Source organism: Malaclemys terrapin, chromosome 20, assembly GCF_027887155.1.
Source record: "Malaclemys terrapin pileata isolate rMalTer1 chromosome 20, rMalTer1.hap1, whole genome shotgun sequence".
In the NCBI taxonomy this organism is placed as follows: Eukaryota; Metazoa; Chordata; order Testudines; family Emydidae; genus Malaclemys; species Malaclemys terrapin.
In genome coordinates, this window is record NC_071524.1 from 11,847,673 (window position 1) to 11,868,336 (window position 20,664).

Genomic DNA, 20,664 nt, shown 5'->3' on the forward strand with positions numbered 1-20,664 from the left:
ATGCACGCAGGGATTCACATATCTTGGAGAGAGAGAGAGAGACAGACAGACACACACAACATACAGGGAGTCACACACACTAGCCACATACAGAGACACACACATGGATTCACACAGTGGCCATACAAGACAGAGAGAGGGAGACACACACGGATTCACACACACACACACACACACAACAGAAGAGAGAGACGCATGCAGGGATTCTCACACACACACACACACTGGCCACACATGACAGAGAGAGAGAGAGAGAGAGACACACTCACATGCAGTGATTCACACAGAGACACACACTGGCCACATACAAAAGCCATACACACCAGATACATACATACACATGGTTTCACACATACGAGCCACACACACACACAGAGAGGGAGAGATACACATAGATTCATACACACTAGCCACACACAACAGAGAGAGGGAGACACAGACATGCTGCCTATATACAACATACAGACCCCAGCGAGAGAGAGAGAGAAAGATGCACACAGGGAGCCACACACGACACACACACTGACTGTTCAGAACAGACACACACATGGATTCACACACACACACACACACAGGCTGTACAGAACAGACACACAAACACGCTGACTATTCAGAACAGACACACACATGGATTCATTCTCACATACACACAGAGTCACACACACGCTGGCCAGACACATCAGAGCGAGACCCCCCCCCCCCCCCATTACCGCCCCGCGCTGTGCGCGAACCCGGGGCTGCTGGGGTGGAGCCTCATGACGCGCCGCGGGACTGAGCGCTTCGCAGCATGTGAGCTCGCCTCGGTCCCGCCCCCCGAGTGAATTTAAAGGGCCAGCAGCAGCAGCCCGCCTGGGGCAGGCCAGAGAAATGCGGGAGTATCACGTGAGGCTGGGTATTGGCCGCACTCTGTTTATTAGTAGCAGCCGATTCGCGCTGTCCCCGCTCTCCAGCGGAGACCAGCGCCCGCCGCCTGGGTTACTGTTGCAGGGGGCGCTGAGCCCACTCCCCGGCGCCTGAACGCGGCTCCATCCCGGGGTCTCTGCGTTGAAAGTGCTGCGCCGAAGCTGCAGACATCTTCACCAGGCCACGGCGGCCGCCGCCGTGTGTGTGTGTGTGTGTGTGTGTGTGTGTGTGTAAGGAATCCCAACCGCTGATTCGCCACCAGGCGGAGCAGTCCCCGGAGCGCCCCGCGGTGGCGGCCTGGCTCCGTGAGCAAGCCAGGGCCGCAGCAGCCCCTCCGAGGTGCCGGGCGGGGTGGAAGCAGCGCCGCGCAGGCGGCTCGCGCCCAAGTCCTTGGAGAAAGTGCTGCCGCGGATGGGCAGGTCGCTGGCGCACTCTTCTGGCGGCGGCTTCTCCCGGGTCCGCACCAGTCCGGGGCTGCGCTCGGCGGCGGCTTTCCGGGGCGCGGCCTGCTCTGCACCCGCTGCCGGCCGAGCCCAGCCGGGGCCCCTCAGCCCGGCCGGGGAGACCTCGCCGGGTGTCGGTGCGCAGGGCGGGGAGCGGCCCGGGCCCGGAGCGCGCCTGCGGCGGTGCGGGGGAGGCGGCGCCCCCGGGGTAATGCCTCCGGGGCCCGCATGAGGAGGGGAGAGGGAGCGGGAGCCCCTGTGCCTCCGGCCCGCCGTGCCTGCCCTGCGAGTGCAGCCATGGAGTGTGTGCAGGTCCCCCCCAGGCAGCCGGGGAGTGCTGCTGAGGGGGACCGGCGGCGGCTGCTGCCCCCCCCTGGACCGCAGAAGGAAGAGGAGACACGAGTCGGCTTTGAGCCCTGGGCTGCCTCGCAGGAGGGAGAGGATGCTGCTGGCGACCAAATGGGGGTGAAACTCCAGGGAAGTTTGGGCCTGGCTCTCCTCTCCCATCTGGATGCGGGGATCCTGCCCTCAAAACCTAGCGCCCCGGCTTCAGGAAACGCTCCCAGCGGGGAAATGGTGGACCATGCAACGGTGTCTTCGGCAGAGAGGGACTTGAAGGAGTCGGAGGGCTTGGATCTGGGAGAGGAGCGGTTACAGGGGAAAGAGACTTCTTTGGTCGTGAACCATCCACTTCAGGAAGCATTTTCAGAGAATGAGGATGCCTCTCGTAACCCTCATTTGGCTGCAGAGAGGAGAAACTTGCCAGAGGTGGCTGCTGCCGCCAGAGGATGTCCCGGGGGAAATGAAAAATCTCTGCTGCAGGCCCCTCTTTCCCCCTCACAGGAAAAGTTGGCATCTCCGCCTTCCTATAACTGTTCTTTGAACTCAGAAGCCCCAAGTCCAGAGAGTCCAGGGGGTGACCAACCAGTGGAGGCTTCTCCACCTTCTGAAGATGGAAAACTCAAGCATGGGGCAAAGCGGGTAACATTTCCTTCTGATGAGGACCTAGTGTCTGGGTCTCTGGAGCCTAAAGATCCTTGGAGACATGGTAAACTTTAAAATGCTTTAAAATTAACTTGCTCTTCTCCTGGGGCTGGAGATTGTGTATCATGTGAATAATCCTGTTAACTTCACTGCAGGTCTATTCACATGTGTTTGCAGAATTGTTCCCAAACAAAACAGGACACTAATTTGTTGACATTTGTGGTATAACAGGATACTCAAAGATTACTTTTCTATTAAGCATATTTAAACAAAACTATGCAGTTTGTTTCAGTTCATAAAAATATATTCATCTGGTGCTTTGAGTGCACACATGAACTTTATAAAAAATACAAACAATAATTTGGATCCAATGGCAAGAACTGAGTGCTAACCTGATATTTATTAGTTATATGCAAACCTTTTAATGACCGGTTTCAGAGTAGCAGCCGTGTTAGTCTGTATCTGCAAAAAGAACAGGAGTACTTGTGTCACCTTAGAGACTAACAAATTTATTAGAGCATAAGCTTTTGTGGGCTACAGCCCACTTCTTCGGATGCATAGAATGGAACATATATTGAGGAGATATATGTTCCATTCTGTGCATCCGAAGAAGTGGGCTGTAGCCCACGAAAGTTTATGCTCTAATAAATTTGTTAGTCTCTAAGGTGCCACGAGTATTCCAAACCTTTTAATGTAACTGAACATTCTGCACTGTTTTAAGCACTTTCCTGATCCAGGTAGGATTGAAACTTTGAAATAATATAACCCAGTGTCAGTGTCTGCAGCACACCTTTTTCACATTGTGGCGCTGTAGAAATGATACCCCTTGCTTAGCAAGACCCCATGTTGTTTTTCCCTGTTTTTTGCATAACTGACTTATGAAACTAGCAAATATGTCCTCCCAGAAATGAGAAGAAACTAGTGATCTCTCCACTTTGTAATGATTTATCATAGCATTGCAAAGAGAGATTGCAACTGTTATTTAATGCAAATATGCTTATTTGACAGTAACTACTACTATCTTTAAACTATTTACAGAAGTAATAACTATTAGTAAATCAAAACCAAAGTTCACCTCATAATGTATATTAAGATTGTATTTTCAGTGCATTTGTCATATTTATCAACCAGATTTTACTTAATGTTTGCTTTCCGCCTTTACCCAGGTTAATGGAATTTCAAAGTGGCTAAAATAGAATTGCTTCACACATTATTTTCTGGAATGGATTTTGGGTGTAGCTTTTTGAAGTAGGGATTCAGTTTTTGACAGGATTCTGGCATCTAGTTGCTGAAGCTAAAAAATGGTGTGTTCAGCGTCTTAGAAATGACATTTCAAATCAATGCAAAGGATATTGCATTCTCTTACATTAATTAGACCTGGCCACAGGCTGGTACTCCTGAAGCTCAAGACATAGAGTAACTTTTTCCCAATGGAAATAAAATAATAATAGGAGATATACCTATCTCATAGAACTGGAAGGGACCCTGAAAGATCATCCAGTCCAGCTCCCTGCCTTCACTAGCAGGACCAAGTACTGATTTTTTGCCCCAGATCCCTAGGTGGCCCCCTCAAGGATTGAGCTCACAACCCTGGGTTTAGAAGGCCAATGCTCAAACCACTGAGCTATCCCTCCCCACCCTAAGGCTCATTTGTTTTTAATGTGGTATGTGAGAGGTGTCTCATTGTCTAGTGACTGTCTACCCATTGTGCTCAAAGTGATAAGTGCACCAAGGACTAATTCTGTCAGCATTTCTAACTAATGAAACAGTTGGAGTCTTATACTAATCTCTGGACTACTTAGAAGTTAAACTACTGTACATCTTAATGAACATGTTGGATATTTTAGAGAAGTTAAAGATGTGGCTTTGTGTGGGTGGTGAGGGCATGACAGAGAGAGGTATGGGTCATCCAGTATAGTGATGGCACTGAAAGTATCAGGTCAAATTAATCTCCGAATTTGGTCATTGTTCTTAATGGTTTGGATCCTTGGAATTACTTTTCTAGTAAATTTACTGAATGCACAAAAAGTTGTACACCTCTACCCCGATATAACGCAACCCGATATAACACGAATTCGGATATAATGCGGTAAAGCAGCGCTCCAGGAGGGCAGGGTTGCGCGCTCCGGTGGATCAAGCAAATTCGATATAACGCAGTTTCACCTATAACGCGGTAAGATTTTTTTGGGTCCCAAGGACAGCGTTATATCGAGGTAGAGGTGTATATGCATGGGAGGAAGAAATATTTAAGACTTCAGTCTTCGCTCTTCCTTATATACCTAAAGGTTTTAGTATAACTCATCTTTTGAAAATTGAGTCTAACCTTTGGCAAGAATGGTGATACAGACCTCACTTCAGGCATAAGAAAATCTGAAGCTCTTGTATAAATTTGATAGGAGTTTTTGGAATGTAAACGGATCAGTTTGCTTTGTAGTAACAGGCTTACATTTACATTTAAAAGATTTTAATGTATACTGCAGTTATTGTAGCAATGTGTGTAATGAGTGGTGTAAAGTAATGCACTTGTTTAACAGAATGTTACCAGTGAGCTAAATACGTTTTTAAAATGTTTTACTTGTAATGGCTTTATCACGTGGAATTGTGTTAGGATAAGGTACATTCTAGTCTCCTAAGGCTTTGGTCCTACTAACTTCTGTAGCTGACTTGTTGTGCTTGGCAAAATTAAACATAGAAAATTGATTGTGTTTAATTGAGCCTCCTTGAAGACAGGGCACACAATGAATATGTGTGGACAGGACCCTTGTACAACTGAGTTGCTTCACTCCAGAGAAATGACTTACAAGTGTGAATGAGCCTCAGTACTTCTAATTTTATATTCTACAATAGGGGGGGCATGGTTTATAGGGAGGAGGGATAGCTCAGTGGTTTGAGCATTGGCCTGCTAAACCCAGGGTTGTGAGTTCCCTCCCTGAGGGATCTGGGTCAAAATCAGTATTTGGTCCTGCTAGTGAAGGCAGGGGGCTGGACTCAATGACCTTCCAGTTCTAGGAGATAAGTGTATCTCTCTCTCTCTCTCTAGAGAGAGAGAGAGAGAGAGATCATGTGGGCTACTCCATTATGTGGGTGGCTTTTACTGGGCAGCTTGATTTAACAATCAGTGCTTCAAATGGTTCTAAATCCACATGCATATTCAAATTACCTTGAAAACTGCTGTGCCTCCTCATGGCCTGAAGGTAGGGTTAGTGGGCTCATTTGGTTCAGGGGTTCCATACACAGACACTCCTCTTCTCCCCCCCCCCCCCAAACTGGAGCTTGAACCATGGGACTAGTGTGCACCAAACTGATTTATTAGAGGTTCTGTCTGACTCTATAAATTCGCACACATCAGGGTCTTTGGCAGGGGTGGGCAAACTTTTTGGGCCGAGGGCCACATCGCCGGGTAGGGAAGGCTGTGCCTCCCCAAACAGCCTGGCCCTCGCCCCCTATCTGCCCCCTCCCACTTTCCGCCCCCTGACTGGCCCCCTCAGAGAACCTCTGACCCATCCAATCCCCCCTGCTCCTTGTCCCCTGATCATCCCTAACCGTTCCCCGGGACCTCACCCCCTATCCAACCCCCGTCCCCTGACTGCCCCAGATGGTCCCATGGGCCGTACTTTGCCCACCTCTAGTCTATGGGCTACATGTACCTAGGTAGGGAAGAGATTTTTGGTACAGTCCTTCCCTTGTCAGGTTTCCAAGAATGATTGCTGTGCACATGAATACTCTCTTGTGTGCATTCTGTTTGGGCTAAAAGGCTTTAAAGGAAGTTCTTTTAGAAGTTTTGCCCCAAGAGCTGAGCTTTTCTTTTGAAAAGCAGATTTTTTTTTTTTTTTTGTGCTCTAAAATTGACATGCCTGCTCATATTGTTTTGAAAATGGCTATGCCTCATCAGGGTGAGTCAATCTTAACTCCGCATTAATGAAGTTTTTTGGCAGTAAGTTGTATAAACATTACTCCTGGTAGTGTCAGCAGCATAGGCCCTAAAGCTAGATCTCTAATAAAAATGACACACATGAAGAGTTTGGGGAAGACAAAGGTAAACAAAAGGGATGGGATGAAGAACTGGGACTGTTGCTTGTGGAAAGCTTTTTTTGTACGTTGTTTGTCGGCTTCCCTTTCAGTTACATTTTGACTTTTTAAATCTGTGGAAACTATAGGAAAACTGATGAGACAATGTGGGGTGTTTTTTGAGAGAATTTGCTCTAACAGTATATGGAAACACTAACATAATTGTGTTGGTTTTTTGTTTGAGTAATTTCTAAGTAGACTTGCTCATCTAATTTCTCATTTTTCCTTAATATTTAAGTCTTCCTTTCCCGTTTCTTTATCTCCCAATTTCCATTACTCAAGAAATGGGTGCTTTAAGCATTGACAATTTATAATCCTCCAAGAATGACTTCTTTGAGGACCAACTGTTCCCTCCTCCACAAAAATTTGATAGCAAATGTAATTACTATAAAATGTTTAATTTAGGCTTGTGGAATCAGATGACTCCATCCACCATGTATAAAGCATGTGAGCTAGGTGTTTCTGCTAAAACAGGGATTGGCAACCTTTGGCACACGGCCCACCAGGGTAATCACCCTGGCGGGCCGGGCCGGTTTGTTTACTTGCCGCATCCGAAGGTTCGGCTGATCGCAGCTCCCACTGGCCGCGGTTCACCACTCCAGGCCAATGGGGGCTGCGGGAAGCGACATGGACCAAGGGAAGGTTGCCGATCCCTATGCTAAAATGAATAATAGTGAAAAAGGGTGGATTTGATTTAAATCATGATTTAAATCAATTTGATGTAAAATCACTAGTCAGAAAGACTTGATTTAATCATGGATTTCTACATAAAAGTGCATTCTTGTTGGTTGTTATAACCTTAATACATAGTCTTCACAACTCAGATAGATGTAGGTTTCATTTTTAGAAGGTACACACTATACATTTTTAAAGTGATTTATTTTGAAAACTTTTCAGATTAATTTTATAGCTATATTGGAAAATAAATGATTGTTTGGTTATTTCATTTACCAAAGGTAATTGAAACAGATAGTTCACCTCCCAGTGACTTCATAAATATTTCCAATTCAACAGGTTAATCATTAATATTTGGAGGATTTTCTTGCCATGCTGTATTAGGAGGAGGAGATCACCAGACAGACATTTAAATTGTCTTACATAACATTGTTGTGTAGGGTAAAATATTCTGGATTTTTTTTCTTCAACAGCAAACACATAATAGTTTAACAAAACCAGCATATGAATTTTTGAATTTAGTTAAACATTCAAATTTTTTAAAATCAGTTTGTTTTTAAAATCAGTGAGCGGAGTACCTGGACATGGGGCTGGCAGCTGGCATCCAGGGCATGGGGCAGCAGTGGAGCCTAATGGTTAAATGTTTAACTGGTAGAATCTTAGTACTTTAAACATTTACTTTTTAAAAATGCTATTTACATCCCTAACACCAGTTTAAATTTTTTTTTGGTAATTTATTTCAAAATATCTGTCAACAAGTATGTCTGTAACAATACAGACAACAAAAAAGATTCAGGAAATGTTTTTTGACAAATAGATTCCTTTCTAGGCATATTAATACATATTAATACAGAACTCTGAATAATTTAAACTACAATACAGAACAGTATTTCCCACATCCCCCAGAAGCAATGCAAAGGCTTGGGAGAGTTGGGGTAATGGAGTAACTGCAGGAGAAGGAAGTAATTACTGGAAAGGAACCTGGGTGTGAACTTGGAGGGTTGTTGAATATAGGTCGGAAAAGTATGGAACAGGTTTTTTGGGGGGATAGGAAAGGATTGTTAGGGAGCTTCCCCATGCAGACCCTGGCTGACCTCTAGCCTCTCCCATTTAGTCAGGCCCATGCGTCCTTGCAGTCACTTCCCCCTATATCCATGTGTCTCTGTGCCCCCACTCAGCCACCCCATTCCCCCATGTGTCCTTGCAGCCCCTTCCCCGTCCCCATGTATCTGTGCTCCCACTCAGCCACCCCTGTCCCCCTGTGGCCCTGCGCCTCCACTCCCATTCAGCCTCTGTCCCAGTCTGTCTTCCCCCACTATCCCTTATGAGTCCCTGTCTGTGACACCCCCCCCCCCCCCCCAGCAGTCCCACATTGTCTGTATCCCGTGTCTCCTGACCTGGCCTGACAGGTGCTGTGAAGAAGGCACTGCAGGCTCTTTCTCTTCTGTAGCTGGCTGGGAGCAGTGTTCTGCTCAAGTGGCACAGCGCCTTATGGTGGTCAAAAGGCGGAACTATAGCAACTTTCCAGCAGAAGCTATTTTCTGTGGAAAAAATTAAATATGAACGGCATATTAATTATGCACGTGTGCAGTGGCGCAAAATTCTCACAGGAGCAAAGTCTGCAGAGAAACAATATAGCACCAAGGTCACGTTCAGATGGTTCTTTGTAACCATAGGGATAACGATTTAATTCTTTAGATGAATTTCTAAATTCTGTGGGAATTTCTGAATTCTGTGGCAAAACCTTAATCTGAAGCATGGTGTGCATTTCTCATGACATTTAATGAGACTTTCCTTTTTAAACAGTTGACTAGGCTAGAGTTCCTTTTCTTTTAACATCTTTCATTCTGATGTATCAGAAGGTCAGTTTCTTTGAGTGACTTCTTATGTACTGATAATGTAGTGGCTCTAGAGTCCATAACTAGAGACCTTCTTTTCTGATTCCCAAAGGAATGTAGCATATCTTGTTTTGCAGAAATGAACCAACTCAACAGAACTTCTAATTTGTTTTTATACATGGAAATTATGTAACTAAAACGTGTCCATGCAGTGCTCTGAGCTTGTATATAAAATGTATTTTAAAAATTGCATACAAATTCCAAAATTGCATACAGATTCCAAAATCAACTTGGCTGTAGTAAAATTCGACTTTTGGGGAGCAAAGGTAATCTGATTCAAACAAAATAAATGTTATGCACAACATATGTTGAAGAGCTTTGGCAGACTAGGTACCATTCATGTCATTGTAGGGAAATAAAAAATGTAGGAGACTCCTTGAGAAGACCAGATCGTCTGATTCAGCATATCTCATTCTTCTCTGATCTTCTTGGCAGACAGCATGTCAAGAACCGAGCCTCTAGTCTCAAGTGTCTCATGTCACCCTTTCTCACTTAGCAGCCTTTGTGTACTTTTCATGTTTCTCTGTTTATTTTACTGTCTAACTCCCCTCCCCACAAAGTGCTGTGCCTTGGTGTTTTTGTAGACAGAGATGCACTGCTTGTCTCATGCCATATCTATGTTATGCTTTTAAAAGTCCTTCATCATAATCATTAACTTGGCTAAATGGTTCAGGTTCCTGTTTTTCTGTACACATTGCATGTTTTTTCCAGATGAGCACTCCCCCATTCCATCTGCTTACTGTTCTAACCTAAGAATCATGCTTTTGCATGTTAATTGTCCTGCCTGGAAGTGTTAAGCTAAAATCCAGCTCGCAGCCTACCTTATATTTGAGTTTAAAAGAGAGAGGTCTCCTAACACTTTCTTAACACTAATTCTGGTCTATATGAACTGTCAGATTGATTCTCATCTTTGAGCTCCTCCCTTACAAAAATGATTTTGAGTGGCTTAATTCAGTGGCTTTCAACCTTTCGAGACTACTGTACCCCTTTAAGGAGTCTGATTTGTCTTGTGTACCCCAGGTTTCACCTCACGTAAAAACTACTTGTGTAAAATCAGACATAAAAATACAAGTGTCACAGCACACTATTACTGAAACATTGCTTATTCTCATTTTTACCAATATAATTATCAAATCAGTTAGAATATAAATATTGTACGTACATTTCAGTGTATAGTATATAGAGTATTATACACAAGTCATTGTAAGAAATTTTAGTTTTTAATGACTTTGCTAGTGCTTTTTATGTAGGCTGTTGTAAAATTAGGCAAATATCTATATGAGTTGATGTACCCCCGAAAGACCTCTGTGTACCCCCAGGGATATGCGTACCCCTGGTTGTGAACCACTGGCTTAACTGATCACAGCTGCATTGCATGTGGTAGTGGTGGTTTTTCATGTAGTTAAGAGGCAGCCCATTTGCTAGTTTGTATTAAAATGATGCTAAATTCTGCAGCAAGGTTCCCTGGATGGTATAGCACTACGGTGCAGTAGAATGGAAGTCTGAGGTAGCGTCATTAAATTAAAAAAACCCAGAAACTAACAAGCCTTTATTTTCATACACAGATTATATTTTTAACTCAGTAATAAACCTCTCTATTTAAAATCATTTTTATGCTATCACAGCAATCTTCTTCTTTCAAAGTTTGTGGACACTTTCATGTAAACTTGGAACTTTTTGGTAAGGTGGGGGAGGGGCTTGACACCCAGAAAGGGGTGGAAGTTTTGGAATTGTGGAATAAACATATTAGCTTGTCTCTTTTATTAATTATCTCACTGTTTCTTTAACTCTGGCATCTAAAGTCCTGTCATTATGTTTCAGAGTAAACACAGAATTTTCTATATTCTGTGACTTTGAATTGGATGGGGGTTGCCTGTAGCCACCCTTAATTGTTTTTCACTACATTTTTCATATGTTTGAATTTTACCAGAGCATGGTTTAACAATACTTAATAGAAAATTTAGAAAGTATTTAGAAGTAGGAAAGTAGGAAAAAAGGAAAATAAGTGAAAATACAGAGACCTAGAAAGTGGAGGAATTAAAATGGGATGGGGGAGGAAATCAAAGGAAGTCAAATTAGCTTGCATAATATGGATTTACAGAAAGATGTGATTAGAGGGCTTTTATGGTGAAAATGTCTTGCTGCATCTTCCAGGAGTGGGAGAGCAAGCCCAAATTGTGTCTCAGAGAGAGGGTGGTGTTTTTCCCCATTATGAGGGTAGATGTTAAATCTTGTTCTCTTTTAGCAAGGAGGATGTGGCTCTTTTGTAATGCCTCAGTCAGATTATTTTGGGTAAATCAGGAGTGGTGAAGATAGTTTTTAGAGAGGAGGATATGAGAAGGGGTTATCCTCGTCCAGGAAGAAACTTAGAGAATTTTTTCACTTGACCAGAGCTCGGAGAGCCGGGAAGCGAACTTCAGCAGAGGGCAAAGGAGTACTTAAATGCTTCTGAGGTGAAAGGAGCTATCATGAGGCAGGATCAAAGGATATGTGATAAGTTGGTGATCCTGTCTACTAGCTGGTGTTATCTGTAATCTGTTGAGTTTTTTGTTTTGGGTTTGATAGAAATGGAGCACACTATCAGCTGCACCAGTTAGTTTCCAAGCTTCATCCCCAGGACAGGTTCCAAGCTATTAATTACATGCTGTCCTGTATAGGAGGGAGGAGGAATAGAAGACTCCTAACAGTGGTCAGCTGTGGCTGAATGGCTTGTGTGGACATCTACCTACTTGGGAGGTACATTGCCTGAGTGAGGAGGTAATGGGTTCAAGGGATGCTCTTATTTTGGTTAAATGAAAGTAAAGATTTCTACAACCCTAACTTTTTCATGAAAAAACCCAAACAAACTAGTATACAGTACCCAGGCCATAGAAAAATAAAAGTAATAGATCCTCTGTTCCAGTAAACAGACTTTGGTTATCCTTCCTTGTATGTAGGAAATGATGGTCTCTTCATATGTAATAAGAAGCCAAGGAGAAAAATTGAATTCCTCACACCAATTACCCCTCTCTGACTTCCTCCCTTGCTGCAGTAACCCAGGGCTCAGGTTGAAAAGGATCTGCCACTTAAATACTTCGCTTTGAATACTGCCCTTGAATTACTCTGTCATCAATTTTATGGGTGGATACTCCTGCTGATCAGGGTTGGATTCAGAGTGTCTATGCACACAGTTGCGTTGCATTGCGAAGTGCTAACTGCTCAACTTTGGATGCAGCGATGCAGTGTGCTGTACAATACAAGAATAGTTTTGGGTGCCTTGACAGATCACTATTATGAGTTATTAACATAAATCTTTTTCCTCTGACTGATGAATGCATAAGGCTGCAGCAACTGCAGTTACACAAAATGTAAAAAGAACAGGAGTACTTGTGGCACCTTAGAGACTAACAAATTTATTTGAGCATAAGCTTTCATGGGCTACAGCCCACTTCATGTAAAGTGATTCCCAAGGTTGGTGAGCTGCACCCTGCCCAACTCCACTGTGTGAACGCATTATGATACGGTCTGTAATTATATTATCACATACTTTTTATTCCACTGGATCCATGCCTCACTTAAAACATGGGGTGCGGGATGGACAGTGCTTAGAATGAAGGAATCTGTTTGTCAGACCCTGTTTCTTTTGTTACAGAAGTTGGGAAGTGTGGAGAATGAGGCAGTGGAATGTAGGAAGGAGAATTATTTCCTTGTTGTCCCCCCCCCCCACTTGTAGTATTCTTCTGTCTTTTCCTTTGTAAACTTCTTGAGGCAGAGACTGTCTTATGTTCGATCAGCGGCTGGCACAATGGGGTGCTGGTCTGTTACTGGGGTACCTATGCATTATTGCAAAACAAATAATAAAGAATGGTTTAGTCAGTTGAATGCTATCCTAGAGAACTGAAGTCTATCCCTGCCTCTGCCACAGTGTTCCTGTGTGGTGTTGGGCAAATCACTTAGATCAATTTTTTCTCAGGTGGTTAATTAAATGTGTACTTAGGGTGACCAGACAGCAAATGTGAAAAATCAGAACAGGGGTGGGGGGTAATAAGAGCACATATAAGAAAAAGAGCCCAAAATCCGTACTGTCCCTATAAAATCGGGACATCTGGTCACCCTATGTGTACTCATTTTCTGGGTGCTCATCTTGAGAGCTTGGGGCCTGATAGTTAGAGTGTGTGTGTGTGTGTGTGTGTAGAACTGCGACTGAATTTGATGGGAACGGTTAATGCTCAGCACCTTTGGCAGTAAGGCAGTGTGGTCTGGAGGACTAAGCATATGGGGTGGGAATCAGACATTAGACTATAGACGTTAGTTAATCCTCACAACACCCCTGTATATGTGTTACCACCCCATTTTACAGATGTGGAAACAGACAGACAGCCTGGTTTTCTGGAGGCCACTAGGTGAGTTAACAGCAAAACTAGATTTCAAACTCGGGGTCTCCTGATTCCCATCCTGTATGTTTATCCTCAAAAAAAGGATAATTTTGTTTACAGCTGTTTCATTCCCAGAACAACATCAGTCCTGCGAATTGAATGAGGAAGGGGGTACTGTGGGGAAAAAATGTGATAACTTTAATTCTGGCATTTCCTAACTCTCGAGTGTTGGACTTTAACAAGCTGATAAGTTTTTAGCTTTCTTGATTGGATACACTTCTAGTTGTATGCAACTTTTCTACTTTGGTAGGATTATTTTCCTGTTTTCTGTAACTAAATATTCTCTTTAAAGTCATATATTTGACACTCAGGTGTATGGGTGATTGAAGTCTGAGTGCACTATCCGGTGTATGATAGTGAGTCCACAAAAAGATGATCTGTTAGTTGACTTGGGAACACCGTTTCAGTTGCTAAACTTCAGTTATAATTCCTAAATCTCATCTTGTCAATTAATGTCACTTTTCATGCATTTTGATTATTTCTCCATCACACTTGTGCATAGACTAGTTTGGATAAAAAATTACTCTTTAAATGAATTTTTGATTTAAATTGGCTTGGTTTCTTATTTACATGTTATTTACTGTCTTTGTAGTCTTACATTGCTAATGTGGATGCCTTGCAATTGTTTAATTTCTTAATTGTTTGTAGAATTTCAACTTTTTGTAGATTATAAGGATCAGAGGGACCATTTATGATCCTCTAGTTTGAACTCCTGAATAATACAGGCCAGAGAACTTCAAGTAATTTCCTGCATCAAGCCCATCATTTTCTGTTTGAGCTATATTTCTTCTAGAAAGATATCAGAGGGGTAGCCGTGTTCGTCTGAATCTGTAAAAAGCAACAGAGGATCCTGTGGCACCTTTAAGGCTAACAGAAGTATTGGGAGCATAAACTTTCGTGGGTAAGAACCTCACTTCGTCAGACGCAAGTAAAGGAAATTTCCAGAGGCAGGTATAAATCAGTATGGAGATAACGAGGTTAGTTCAATCAGGGAAGGTGAGGTGCTCTGCTAGTAGTTGAGGTGTGAACACCAAGGGAGGAGAAACTGCTTCTGTAGTTGGCTAGCCATTCACAGTCTTTGTTTAATCCTGATCTGATGGGGTCAAATTTGCAAATGAACTGGAGCTCCGCAGTTTCTCTTTGGAGTCTGGTCCTGAAGCTGAGCTCCAGTTCATTTGCAAATTTGACCCCATCAGATCAGGATTAAACGAAGACTGTGAATGGCTAGCCAACTACAGAAGCAGTTTCTCCTCCCTTGGTGTTCACACCTCAACTGCTAGCAGAGCACCTCACCTTCCCTGATTGAACTAACCTCGTTATCTCCATACTGATTTATACCTGCCTCTGGAAATTTCCATTACTTGCATCTGACGAAGTGAGGTTCTTACCCACGAAAGCTTATGCTCCCAATACTTCCGTTAGTCTTAAAGGTGCCACAGGACCCTCTGTCTCTTTCTTCTAGAAAGAGAGATCCAGTCTTGATTTAGGTCTGTATGACGGCTCACTTTTTGTACACAAAATGCCGTGATTTTTGAAAAGGAGTAGATCAAATTTTACGGAGAGATTTTTGTCTAGTAGTGCGTTTCACACTTAAAATGCTTGTTTATGCTGAAAGACAAGTCTTGGGGTCTCATTATCACCATTGCTGTGAGAGCAATACATAATTAACCAAATAGTCCCTGTTATAAGTTCAACCAACTCCACCTTGGCCCTGTATTAGATATTTTCACCCTGTAAAGGTACTCCGACCATGAGCTGAACGCCTTAAGTTTCTCACTAAGACACTTTTCCAGACCTCAAATGCTGTATGCAGAGATAATGTTGCCTCCCTTCCTCTGGTCAATATTCTGTTTATACATCCATGTTTGGTGTTTAGGCTTTTTACCTCTGCATTGCATTGAGAATTCATGTTCTGTTGGTTATCTATAGTGACCCTTAAGTCCTTTACAGAATCATTGCTTTCCAAGGCACAATCTTCCATTCTTTAAGGATGGCTTGTGTTCCTAGACATCTGTATGTCCTTGCATTTGACTGTATTATCATGCATGTTGTCTGATTGTGCCCAGCTTATGAAGTGATGTAGATCACTCTATCAATAACCTAACTCCATCAGTTTCTGTAATCTACGAAGTCTATCAGCAATAAGTTTTTCTTCCAGATCATTGATTTAAAAAAAAAAAAATCCCACTAGAAATGCTGCCACTTGATAGTTCCCCATTAACCATTACATACTGAGATACAACATCCATCTTTTTTAATTGTGTTAAAATGTGGCATTGATTTTTTTTTTTTTGTATGCTGCTAATTTATTTTATTTTTACTGATATTATCACGTGGTACTGTCAGCACAGCTACCTTTATCGACCAGACTTGTAATCTTGTCAATTTAATATCAAATTCATTTGACAAGGCCTATTTTCCATGAAACCTTGTCGATTGGCATTAATTTTTTTGTCCTTTAATTCTTTATTGACTGAGTTTGGTATTGGCTATTCTGTTGTTTGGCTGGGATAGATGTCAAACTAAATTACAAAAAAAGTTTCTTCTCTATTTTTCTCCTTAACAGACCTTGCCAACATCTTTGGTTTAAACCTGGAAATCCCCCTGTTTAAGTGGAGGTCTTCTAACCTAAACAACCTTTGATACTCTGCTGGGTATACCATTAGCTGTTTGGTCTCCAATATCAGTCTTCCTTCTTTGCACTTTGGCATTTTAATTAAAGTTCAGTCCCTGCTGACTTGGACTAGAGGATACACTTTTATAGGGTACACATTTTAAAGCATTCCGATACGATGGAGATAATTCCCAGTAGAAGGATCTCCAAGAAGTTAGCTTGTGTCTCGTTTCCACCCCATTATAGTTTTACTTTGTGTCCACTCTCATTCCATTTGTTATGCCTTCCTACATGATTGGTACCACAGATGCAGTTAAGGTTACATGATATTTTCCATTATAAGGCTGTGTCTTCAGTGGCGTATAACTTTGCCAGTCTTAAACTGTTGCAGCTGATTGTTTTGGAAAGCTTCAGCTAAAATGGTGGTTATTTCTCAGAATAGGGATGAGGAAAAATACGTGTATTTTGTCTTTGTTTAAAAAAAAAAAATCTTAAACTGTTTGAGATGCTTTAGTGTCTCCATAGGGGCATGAAACAGTGTTCACGTCTCACTCCTTGATAGGGCCAGGGACGCTAATAATCCAACCAGCGGACCAAATTTGCTGATGAATACTGGTCACATGCCACCTTAGGGACGTTGTGAATACGCGAAGAAGAGTGTCTCCATGCTTTGGAGCAGGGACTTGACACTTGGCAGGGGTTGTCCTTGTGTCAGGGATGTGTCTTTCACATTCCCTGTGAAAACGTGGACAATTTATGCAGGTTAGTTCACACTAGTATCGCTACAGTGGCGCAGCTGTATCGATGTAGTTGTGTTGCTGTAGCGCTGCTAATGCAGTTGCTCTGTGCCGATTGGAGAGTTCTCCCATCGGCATAATTACTCCACCTCCCCGAGTGGCGGAAGCTATGTCAGTGGGAGAGCTTCTCCTGCCGACATAGCACTGTCCACACTGGCACTTAAGTCGGTGTAAATTACATCGCTCAGGGGGGTGGCTTTTCCATAACACTGAGCGACTTAAGTTATACCGAAGTAAGTGCTAGTGTGTACAAGTTATTCCTGGGGGAATTCTGCACCACTGCGCAATGCAGAATTTTGCAGAAATTAACATGCGTGCAGAATTTCCTTTCCCCCACAGATATGGGCTGCAGTGCTGCTAGCCGCCACTAGGGGATGATGGACCTGCCAGAGCCCAGCTTGCACACAGAAGACACTGCCGGGGGGAGGGGGAGGAAGCTAAAGGGTTCCTGGCAGCTGCAGTTCCCAGCATGCCGTGAGGGAAGGGAAAGGTGGAGTGCAGGAAACTCTGTGCAAACCTGGGCGCGAGCATCAGCCTGTTTCCCTCTGGATCCCTGGGCTTGTGGGGGAGGGGCTGGGCTCTGGGGGAAGGGAGGGGGTGTGGGTGTCTTGGCGGGGGTGGCCCTGCAGCTGGGCTATGGGGAGGGAAAGGGGTGCGGGTATCTGGGCAAGGGGGGTCCCCATGGCTGGGCTCTGGGAGGAAGGAAGGGGTGCAGGTATCTGGGCAAAGAGTGGCCCCGTGGCTGGGCTCTGGGGGTGGTAGGGGGCAGAGAAACAGGATTGGGCTGTCATAGGGGTTTCTTTAACTCTCTACTCCTGGGGGAACTTTTCTGTTTGTCTGTATTGTTACAGACATACTTGCTGACAGGTATTTTGAAATAAATTACCAAAATAATGGAAACTGACATGATTTTGTAGTGTTATTTTGGCAAAATTTGAAGAGTTTTGCAGAATTTTAAAATCGTGTGTGCAGAATTTTTAATTTTTTGGTGCAGAATACCCCCAGGAGTAACACGTCCTAAGATTTGTTCATTAGGCAACCCTGACTCATTCCCAAAGCAGTTAGTCCTGTTCAATTAATTAGGCAGGGGTCCTGTGGAAAAAAATAGTTTTGTGGTCTTGTTATTGAAGACTGTCTCATAATGCATATTCTGAATTAAAATTTTATGGAAATCTTAATTCTGGTATTTCCTAATTTTTTTGAGCTCTTGATTCTGCATCCTTAATGTTCTTTTAACAAGTGTTTATTTTAGGTTGATTATAAGTAAGGCTACGTTTTAGTCACGGGTATTTTTAGTAAAAGTCATGGACAGGTCACGGGCAGTAAACAAAAATTCATGGCCCGTGACCTATCCATGACTTTTACTACATACCCCAACTAAAACTTGGGCGTGGGGGACGTGGGTGTTCTGGGGGGCAGCCTGGGACCCTGCTGGTGCTGTGGGGGGAGAGTGGGCAGGGCTGGCAGGGCTGGCAGGGGCTCCCTACCCTGCTCCGCCTGTCCCTGCAGCTCCTAGACGGTTGAGGGGCCAGGGGGCGCGGTGTGCTGCTCCCGGTCCTGCCATAAGCACTGGCTGCGCAGCTCCCATTGGCTGGGAACCACAGCCAATGGGAGCTGCAGGGGCAGGGCCTGCAGGCAGTGCGTGGAGCCCCCAGCTCCTCCTCTTACCTAGGTGCTGCAGGACCATGCCAGTGGGAGCCAGGGAGCCCCCACCCCGAGGTAAGTGCCCCACCCACACCCAAACTGCTGCTGCTGCTGACCCAAAGGCTGCCTGGCTCGGGCAGCCCCTGAGCCAGCAGCATCCGCTGTGGAGGTCACAGAAAGTCACGGAATCTGTGACCTCTGTAACAAACTCGCCGTCTTAATTATAAGTGGGGAAATTCCCTAACATTCTATCTATGGTGCCTGTCACCATCTTGAGTACCTCAATCATTAATGTAAGTATTCTCAAATAGCTCTGCAAGTTATGAAGTACTGTTATCTCAATTTTATATTTGGGGAAATTGAGGCACAGAGAATAAACAACTTGCCCAAGGTCACCCAGGAAGTCTGTCGGAGAGGGGAGAACCAAAGCCAGGTCTCCCAAGTCTGAGATGCATCTTCAATCTCGAAGCCATTCTTTTCACTGGCACCAAGGAGGCAGCTTCCTATCCTGTTCTTACTTATGGTCACAGATGGGCCAGGTCATATTCCTCACTTACTGTGCCCCTTATATTTTTTCAGCCCCTTGCTTTTTTGATTGCTATTTGGCAGTTTTGGGCTATTTCTTAGCTTGACTACCTTTTCATTGAGTGTGGAATATTTATGAGTAATCTCTAGAGTCATTAGACTCTATTTGGTTTCCATTCTTTGGTAGACTGCATCTGCCAATTCAGAGACAGGCCCTCTGGAAACACCTCATTTCTGAGAAGGAGGCAGCTGTGAGGAATCTTTGCTGGGTGTGTCATGTTCTGGGGCACAGTCCAGACCAGTGAAGAGCTGTGTCACCGCTTGCCCTGTAGCTCTGGGTGCCTTAAATGCTCCGCCGACATGCATGGGCTGAAATTATGGAAAAGCAGCATCACTTGCCCCATAACCTCAGCCGTGCAGAACACAACGCCATCCACAACCTCAAGAACAACTCTGACATCATAATCAAAAAGGCTGACAAAGGAGGTGCTGTTGTCGTCATGAATAGGTTGGAAATATGAACAAGAGGCTGCTAGGCAGCTCTCTAACTCCACATTCTACAGGCCATTACCATCTGATCCCACTGAGGGTTACCAAAAGAAACTACACCATCTGCTCAAGAAACTCCCTGAAAAAGCACAGGCACAAATGTGCACAGACACACCCCTAGAACCCCGACCAGGGGTATTCTGTCTGCTACCCAAGATCCATAAACCTGGAAATCCTGGATGCCCCATCATCTCAGGCATTGGCACCCTGACAGCAGGATTGTCTGGCTATGTAGACTCTCTCCTCAGGCCCTATGCTACCAGCACTCCCAGCTATCTTCCAGACACCACTGACTTCCTGGGGAAACTACAATCCATTGGTGATCTTCCAGAAAACACCATCCTGGCCACTATGGATGTAGAAGCCCCCTACACCAACATTCCACACAAAGATGGACTACAAGCCGTCAGGAACAGTATCCCTGATAATGTCACGGCAAACCTGGTGACTTTGTCTTCACCCACAACTATTTCACGTTTGGTGATGATGTATATCTTCAAGTCAGCGGCACTGCTGTGGGTACCTGCTTGGCCACACAGTATGCCACTTTTTTTATGGCTGACTTAGAACAACGCTTCCTTAGCTCTTGTCCCCTAGCGCCCCTCCTCTGCTTGCGCTACATTGATGACATCTTCATCATCTGGACCCATGGGAAGGAGGCCCTTGAGGAATTCCACCAGGATTTCAACAATTTCCATCCTACGATCAACCTCAGCCTGGACCAGTCCACACAAGAGGTCCACTTCCTGGACACTACAGTGCAAATAAGTGATGGTCACATAAATACCATCCTATACCAGAAACCTACTGACTGCTGTACTTACCTACATGCCTCCAGCTTTCATCCAGACCACATCACGCGATCCATTGTCTACAGCCAAGCTTTAAGATACAACCGCATTTGCTCCAATCCCTCAGACAGAGACAAACACCTACAAGATCTCTATCAAGCATTCTTAAAACTACAATACCCACCTGCTGAAGTGAAGAAACAGATTGACAGAGCCAGAAGGGTACCCAGAAGTCACCTGCTACAGGTCAGACCCAACAAAGAAAATAACAGAATGCCACTAGCCGTCACCTTCAGCTCTCAACTAAAACCTCTCAGGCGCATCATCAAGGATCTATAACCTATTCTGAAGGATGATC

The 20,664-nt window shown here is 44.2% G+C and overlaps 1 protein-coding gene across 1 annotated transcript in view; it reads left to right on the plus strand.

Annotated features, from left to right (window-relative positions):
* Positions 1–1,125: 1,125 nt before the first annotated feature.
* The window catches only part of PPP1R37 (protein phosphatase 1 regulatory subunit 37), a 146,854-nt gene continuing 127,315 nt past the window's right edge, over positions 1,126–20,664 (plus strand). Inside the window, exon 1 of the mRNA XM_054010077.1 lies at positions 1,126–2,394. Within this exon, the coding sequence (XP_053866052.1) occupies positions 1,575–2,394 (820 nt within the window). The 5' untranslated portion in view covers positions 1,126–1,574. The remainder of the gene's footprint in view (positions 2,395–20,664) is intronic.